Consider the following 9,308-nt stretch of genomic DNA (forward strand, 5'->3'; position numbering starts at 1 on the left):
AATTTCAAGTGACTATTTTTTCTACAGCTATTCTGCTCATCTACATAAAAAAATCCATTACACCTCCAGGCCATAATTACGTAGGTAATTTTGGAAGAAAACTGTTGACTAACTGTATCAAATTCGCATCACTTGTGCTGAATTCATACCAAAGTATAAAATTCATACTTGTTGATATAAAGTCTTATTCTTTTCTTCCTTTATTTAGTATAAAAATTTTTTCTTATCTGTTAATTTTTCTTATCTGTTACTCTTTTAGGCAATCCTTGTTCACCCTCATTCACATAAAGGATTCCATTGCCTATCAATCAAAACTGAACTATAACAAATGTTATTTCCTTTTGTATTAGTTTTCATCTCATTAATATTATTCAATTTGCATTTCTTTTTTTATATTTTCAATGCTATTCTATTTTTAATAGTAATAATAATGAAAATAGATAAGTACCGGTTCTTAGCCCAAACCTCCACCAAGGGTAACCAAATTCCACCCCAGAAGTCCCGTATCCTACAAAGTTACATCGTTACTTCTCTCAAAACCTGATCACACGTTGCGTTGACAATCTCACCATTGGTAAGAATTTTGCAAATTGCATAACAACTTTTGCATTAATAACAAACAAAGAAACAGGAAAACAAGCAAACCAAATGCATAGTATAACCTCTTTGTTGGAGAGAATTAAGAAAGGAGAGCGCACAACTCAAGAGACGCCATTCAAATCGTCCCTACTTTGATGCTTGAAGGTGCCAGCAAGACATTTCACGGACACGAAAAAAATAAAAAGTTTTATATACCATTTCGTATATAATTGTATGCTGGTTTTCACGTGATGGAAAAAAATTGTGATCAATCGTCTCGAAGCTGAGATGTTTTCAAGGCAGAAAAATATATCAACTCTTCGCGAATTTCTCCCCCAGAATTGAATGATCTCATAATATTCACCTGATGAACACAACCTCTAGGTTCCATCGCACCCCGTTCCAAAGCTCATGGGATACTTGGGCTAAAATGCAGACACACACACACACACATACACACATACACACGCGAAGGAGAAAACAAAACCTCAAATAAAATTTGCCTGGCGGGCGTAATAAAATGCGTGACATAGCTGAAACAAATTGCACCAAACATGAATTTAACTGAAAAAATAAAATACGTTTTTAAAAAAGTATGGAAAAAATATACGTTTTCCTCTACACAAACAGGAGTAAAAGCCTCGAGAAGGGAAAACGGTATACCCGCGACGTCATTCGAGGAAAGAATTCTCAGAGAAATGCGTATAGGAAGAAAGGACGCAAATGGAAGAAGACTCAAGAAAGCTATGAAAGAAGGCCCACGAAAGCGAAATGTTGATGACCTTTTAAGGTGGACACTGAATACCCCGATTTTCTGATGATTTGGTTCACCGAGAAGGGAAAAGGGGTTTCAATGAAGCATAAAGAGATGGTTACGCGAGATACTGGTGTAGGGAGACTGTATAGAGAGGCTCTCCCCTTCGCGGGATTTTCTTCTACTTTCGGGTACTGAGACGGGAAAAGAAGCTAAAGGGGAGTATAAAGAGAAGGCTAAGGAGGATAAGGCTGCAGGGAGACTTTATGAAGAGAGAACACTTTCCTCAGTGGGTGGAATTTTCCATAATGTCATCTTGACTCCGTGGCCTTTTCAGCCCGAAGTCAGGAGTCGCTTTGACTTGTGGCGAAGGAATTATGAGATTACGGACGATAGCAGAAAAGGGAAATGACAATACCCTAGCACCTGCCTCTGCCTCCCTCGCACTATTGTAAAAATCAAACATAAATACTTTGAAACCAGCAGAAAATCCATTTTTTCAAGTCCCTAAATAATAATAAAAATAAACTTTGCCGAAGATCGGGTGTTTTTTATTTTTATTTTTATGGAACATTAATATATAAATAGGTCTCTCAATCCAGTAATGATACTGAATTCGGAGTTTACAGGAAAATGCTTCATTACAATATTGCAAATTTCCCCTTGCAATTTCTATTTTTATTGCGCAGTTACATGAAACTTTTGCACTTTTGCAGACACTGATAAAAATGACCCCAAGTAAAAAAAATGCAACTTGTGGGAAAAATGTTTAACAGGAAATGAAAGTGTGTGACAAAAAGAATACACTGTAAAATGTAGAGGATTAAAAATCAAATCTGTATTGTCTTCCAGCATATGTGGGTGTGCTTGGAAATGAAGAGGCAACTGTCAAAGCAACTGACAAAAAAATTACATGCAAGAATTACATTATGCGGAAAAATGTCCACCATTATATCAGGAAGCCATCTGGCAACTTCAGCAGCAATGCTGGGCTCTGCTGACAACCATCCACCTTTACCTCTGGCAACTTCAGTAGCAATGCTGTGCTCTGCTGACAACCATCAACCTTTACCTCTGGCAACTTCAGTAGCAATGCTGTGCTCTGCTGACAACCATCCACCTTTACCTCTGGCAACTTCAGCAGCAATGCTGTGCTCTGCTGACAACCATCCACCTTTACCTCTGGCAACTTCAGCAGCAATGCTGTGCTCTGCTGACAACCATCCACCTTTACCTCTGGCAACTCTGCTGTGCTCTGCTGACAACCATCCACCTTTACCTCTGGCAACTTCAGTAGCAATGCTGTGCTCTGCTGACAACCATCCACCCCCACCTATCCACCAATATTTGAAATAAAGGAAGTAGCGAGTGTTATATCTCCTTTGATATATATAACATATTCACGAAGATTGGAGATGGGCTTGTACTGATTACGAATAAGATTTATTTGCCCTAGTATTTGATTGTTGTTGTTGAATTGAACTGAATATAGAATTTAGGCCAAAGGCCAAGCACTAGGACCTATGTTGTCATTCAGCGCTGAAACGGAAATTGACAGTAAAAGGTCTTAAAGGTGTAACAATCAATTGTTAGGAGAGGGTGGAAAGTAAAACGGAAGAAAGAGAATATGATAGAAGGTACAGTAAAAGGAACGAAAGGAGTTGCAGCTAGGGCCCGAAGGCACACTGCAAAGAACCTTAAGTAACGCCTACAGTGTATGCGGTGCACTAACGGCACTAATACCCCCCCCCCCCCCACCGGGGTGATTGTTGTTGTATCAGTGTTTGGTCGCCATAATTGTGAGGCCTTTGCTGATGGAATACCAGAGCGCCGGGCATCTCCAAAATTGATACCCCTCTATGGTTCCTGATAAAGGTAAGTATATACATCCTTTTAAAAAGATGATGATTTGAGCGATCCCAGTAGCCATTCAAATTTCACTCCAAAGCTGATCGCGTGCAAAAGATTTAAATGTATTTTACGCCATTAGAATATTATTAAGGGTCCTAGGGCTTAGAAAAAAATTCTAATTTTCTATCCCCCTCATATTTAATCATACATCATCTTTTCCTATGTTTTGCCTTTCGTTGCAGACTAATTTGCCTCTGGAAACTCCTTCTTGGGTTTATAGTATGCTGAATCAACACCTTTGGAGACTTCTTCTTGGGTTTATAGTATGCTGAATCAACACCTTTGGAGACTTCTTCTTGGGTTTATAGTATGCTGAATCAACACCTTTGGAGACTTCTTCTTGGGTTTATAGTATGCTGAATCAACTGCAATTGATAATAGGGCGATAAACTTCCATGAAGAAATGAAAATCTATAATCCTCCACCTGTTTCGCAAATAAATCTCTTACCATTTTTTCATCACTCAATCTTACTTATGCCCTATCAGCTCTTGTTACGTTTATATATTCAACCAAAACCGTCTCCATCGTCATCCTCTACCCTGTGTCCTTTAAATCGTCTACATCCTAATTACAAAAATATTAAATCTCTGGGCCTTGTCACTCTAATTAAAAACAATACTATTCCACTTTAACTTTGATGAATGATTAATTATAAATGACGCTGATAAATTATACTCTACAGATGACTTCCATTATCCTTTTATCAATCCAGCAAGTATATTTATTAACATTTCTACGGAAACGATCTAGATTTTGAAAACCAAATCGCATGCACAAACAATCATTGAAATTCATTCGCTAAATCGCATGAATAAACAATACTCTAGGAATCTATTCATTCTCATTGTAACTTAAACCTACCCTACCACCTACCATTCCATTTACATCACCCAGCAGAACAAACGTTTCACCCTCAATTGCAGTCAAAGCACCCAGCAGAACAAACGTCACCCTCAAATACATTCAAATCACTCAGCAGAACAAACGTTTCACCCCAATTGCAGTCAAATCACCCGGCAGAACAAACGTCACCCTCAAATGCAGTCAAATCACCTAGCAAGAGAAGTTTTCCAAAATCATCCAACAGAACCAACGTTTTCTCCCTCACTTGTAATCAACTTCAAATGCATATTCTTTCATTAATATTAATTTTCCATGCCTAGGACATCATAACTTTCTTTATATTATTTCATACTTTCGTTCCTTATATATATATATATATATATATATATATATATATATATATATATATATATATATATATATATATATATATATATATATATATATATACACAAATACACACGTTTCAATATCACTGATTTTTCTTGCCTACAACATACCTTCTTTATATTATTAAATACTTTAGCTCCTTACACGCATACAGTACACACGCGCACACACACACACACCCATAAACACACTTTCAAACAGTATGCAATTAAATGTACTACATCGAGGTATCAGACTGATATGAAGGCGACGTTTCAGATCAAGATTGACAATTCCACAAGAGCTACTACGCGACGCTCGTAGGAGGCGTCCAGCTTCAATAAAAATGACAGGCGATGACTACGGAGATGAAGGATGTGTCACCTTTAGTGCAGATGGTTGTCATGTCAACGTAGATCGATGTTGAGGAGCTCAACTGGTGTCAGTGACATGCCAGTGACATGTATTATCCGACGCAAAACGTTGACAAATACGACAAAATGCAGCTGGAAAAATAAAGGCTGATGAGCGAAGAGGTTTTTTTTTTTTTCCGATGAAGAAAGTAATGATGAAAGGAAAACAAAATGGCCTGGATGCTCACACGCACACATCCATCTATCCATCTATATATATATATATATATATATATATATATATATATATATATATATATATATATATATATATATATATATATATATATATATATATATATCACCTTCCTTCCAATTTTTCACATCTTTTGGATGAGGTTGCAAGACCCTAGGCCCTTTCTCATTCAGGTTGTGGCCCATCACAGTGGACTTGGCGCCAGGTGAATAAATCATTACTTATGTCAACAGTGGTATAATGGAGTTTACGTCTCCTTGGAAAACATATCCAAAAAATACCAGGAAACGGAAATTAACTGGTCACTGTTATTACTAATGGAATAAAAAACAATAAAATAAAGACAATTGCAAAAAATAAAATTATGTCAATTTATGTGGCTACAGATCATTCTTATGTGCCAATAACTGACTAATCAATCTTGACATAGTCTTCTCATAATTAACGTCAACAACCTATTTGTAAATTAGACAAAATGAAAAGTATTGGCCAAGTCCGTTCCCCCTTTTAACTTAATGCTGATCCATCGCTTGAATAAAAAACAAGTAAAAAATGCTCCGACGTTTCTTCCGCGCAATCGAGTTTTCTGTACAGCCGCTACAGCGTATAGATCTATCTTTCGGTGGTCTCGGTATAATGCTGTATGAGCCGCGGCCCATGAAACTTTAACCACGGCCCGGTGGTGGCCTATCCTAAATCGTTGCCTGAAGCACGATCATGGCTAACTTTAACCTTAAATAAAATAAAAACTACAGAGTCTAGAGGGCTGCAATTTGGTATGTTTGAAGAGTGGAGGGTGGATAATCAACAGGCCAATTTGCAGCCCTCTAGCCTCAATAGATTTCAAGATTTGAGGGCGGACAGAAAAAAGTGCTGACAGAAAAAAGTGCGGACGGACAGACAAAACCAACGCAAGTGAAGAATTAAAAAAAAAAATAATAGAAACAAGATTTAACATAATCATCTTACATTATGCTCGTTCTGGATACATAGCCCAGTGCTATATCCTCTTCTCTTCACGGGGATATACTCATTTCTCCTCTAGAAAAAAAAGAGCAGCCAGGTGATTAATCACTTCATAAGAACAGGGCTAAAGATGATGTATCCTCTTCGGACCTTTTTTTTTTTTTCTTTTTTTTAGTGGGTTTGTAACTTATATGACCCAAGTGCAACACAGGTAATCGTTGAAGAGAGGCTACCCAGGTCTTTGAGCATTTAATTATTCTCAAAGTCAAGGCTAAATAGGGTATTTATAGTGTACATATAATAAAATACTCGTAGTAGCACGAGTCTTGAAATGGAGAAACATATCCACAGTTATGTATGGGTTCAAATGTATTTAAAAATAACTCTGTACAGAGAGACTGAAAAGGGGAATGGAGCAGATTCCCGAAAGCTCTTTATAGATTTATTTTTAAATATATTTGTACCCATACATAATTGTGGATTTGTTTCTCCAATAGGATATATCTTCGTTAACCTGCTCCCCATTCTCGTTTAAGGTCCACACCACTGAAGGGACGATTTCTTATGTTTAATCATTCCCAAGACGGGAATAAACGTGCATATATATATATATATATATATATATATATATATATATATATATATATATATATATATATATATATATATATATATATATATATATATATATATATATATATATATATATATATATATATATATATATATATATATATATATATATATATATATATATATATATATATATATATATATATATATATATATATATATATATATATATATATATATATATATATATATATATGATGATGTGGGTTCGTTTCCCTTTACCGGACATCTCAACCACTTCAATTTCTTGCACTTGGATCATAAGGCTTTGTAGTGACAAGCGTATCCAAAAAAGCGTGAAGAATTCGAGAAGTTAAGAGGGCATTGTGGCTGTTACAATTAAATTACATATATATCTGATAAAAAGTGAAGAGTAGATTATGCACACACACACATAATATATATATATATATATATATATATATATATATATATATATATATATATATATATATATATATATATATATATATATATATATATATATATATATATATATATATATATATATATATATATATATATATCTATCTAGCAGTCAGCGCTGCTCAAGAGTTCTGTAGTCATTTCGGTCCCTACTCAAACACACGCAAATATTTTTCTCAACAGCAGTCAGCTTCCCCATTCTGCAACGATACTCCACGACTGCTGACCACACTGCGAGAGTGCGTGACCACCAGACATCAGGGTCCTTGGGGCTGTTCCAAAAAGAACGAGCCCGCTACCTTTACGACTCGCGCATGATGGAGACAGCGTGTGATGTACCGCTTCCCTTCCCACGTGAAGCGCCCATTAACCGAGCGTTCCTCGACGATGATCCATTCGACGTGGCTTGGCAAATACATTGCCGATCTTTTCGTCTTGTCCTCCTCGTGTTCTCTGTTGGCTTCTGCGGGGAAATAAACAGCAGGGTGAAGGTGGGACTTCTCGGGTGACTGAGACTGTATCTCTGGTGAGTTTCATGTTCGGGTTAATTCGTATTTTGAGTTGTGATGCATATTTGAATAAACTGTAGATATCCGTGGAACAAAGTTCATGTATTTAAAATGGTTTGTTAGGCATAATAAGGCCTTCTTGGTCCTACTAAACTGTATACCGTGAATGCAAAATTCAAAGGAATTAAAGCACAACTATTATCAAAATGGAGACTTGAGTGATATGAAATTTTATCTGGTACGCGCATGAGGTTTATGATGCTAACTTGTAAATATGGCCATACGTGGAAAATTTGATCTATACATTTGATAAAATACGAGGGACATTTTTTCCATGTGAATTTTAAAACAATTTAGGTGTCAAAGACTGTACCCTAGGGCTTGAAAAATAAGCAACATTAAACTATATGAGTTATAACTAACCCTTCAGGGGTTGCCAAGAGTTAGCAAAACAGGGAAGACATTATAATGCTGTATTTCAAAGCCTTTGGTATCAAATTCAATACCCTGACAGGATTGTGAGATAATGTGGTAAGAGGCTGAGTGTGGCGTGTTGTAGCTGACCAGGATGTCTAAGGGAAAGGTTCCAAGCGAAATGACAAAATTAATGATTGCTGTTCCATCATAAAAGAGGAAAATGGCTAAGAAGGACAAATTTGGGTTGAATGTGTAAACATTCCTGATAATTCAAAAAAAATACGAATGACCTCATAGGTCCCAGCGCCTGGCCTTTGGCCTAAATGTTATATTTTATTCCATTCTTGAGGCTCTGTGCAAAGGATAATGTTATAATTTCATGTTTCTTAACTGCTCATTTTTTAAATTTTTTAAAAGTGTAATAAAATATTGTAAAGTATTGACATCAGTTGTTGAAATCCCCTCCCCTCCCCTCCCCCGAGCATGGCTATGCACAAACATATTTTTTTAATGCATAAATACGTACGGTTTATGTGCTACTGCCGGCCATTCCTTCTCTTTAAAAAGTTGTCGAGTTGCGTGGCCATAATTTTTGTTCTAGACTACTGCAGAGTTTGGTTATTAATTCTGGACTTTGTGGGTTTCATGCGTATTACTTTCAGTGGTGTCATGTTTCTCGACTGGAAATTATGTTGTTTGAAGGGCTTGCTTCTGTTATTAAAGTTCTATAGTTTCGTTTTGAAGTCTTAATGTATTAGTTAAAAGAGACACACTTCATGCAGTAGCGGATATATATCCTTAGGGACTAGCACACAGATTATACAGTTTACTTGACTCCCGATATCATCATGACATAACAGTGGAAAACTCGAGATGAACTGTTTATAAAATCATGGAAAATTCGGTATTTTGTTGAAACAGGTTGAAAAAAAGTTGCAATAAAAATTGCATTTGCATTTCAACCAAATGCAAATGCAACTTTTATTGTAATTTTTTTTTTCTGTTTCCAGATGATGCCGATTTTGCATTGATTTTTATTAACAGTTCATCGCAAGTTTTCCGCTGTTATATCATGATGACATCGGGAGTCAAGTAAACTGTATAATCTGTGTGCTAGTCCCTAAGGATATATATTTGCTACTGCAAGAAGTGTCTCTTTTAACTAATACATTAAAACTTCAAAACGAAACTATAGAACTTTAGTAACAGAAGCAAGCCCTCAAACAACATAATTTTCAGTCGAGAAACATGACACCACTGAAAGTAATACGCATGAAATCCACAAAGTCC

At 36.1% G+C, this 9,308-nt stretch overlaps 1 protein-coding gene across 1 annotated transcript; it reads left to right on the top strand.

Annotated features, from left to right (window-relative positions):
- The first annotated feature begins 2,272 nt into the window (after positions 1-2,272).
- Positions 2,273-2,689, top strand: LOC136847994 (uncharacterized). The gene has a single exon (XM_067120003.1). It carries the CDS (start codon positions 2,273-2,275, stop codon positions 2,687-2,689), a length of 417 nt encoding a protein of 138 aa, XP_066976104.1.
- Positions 2,690-9,308: the final 6,619 nt, after the last annotated feature.

This window comes from Macrobrachium rosenbergii, chromosome 18 (genome assembly GCF_040412425.1).
Source record: "Macrobrachium rosenbergii isolate ZJJX-2024 chromosome 18, ASM4041242v1, whole genome shotgun sequence".
Lineage (NCBI taxonomy): Eukaryota > Metazoa > Arthropoda > Malacostraca > Decapoda > Palaemonidae > Macrobrachium > Macrobrachium rosenbergii.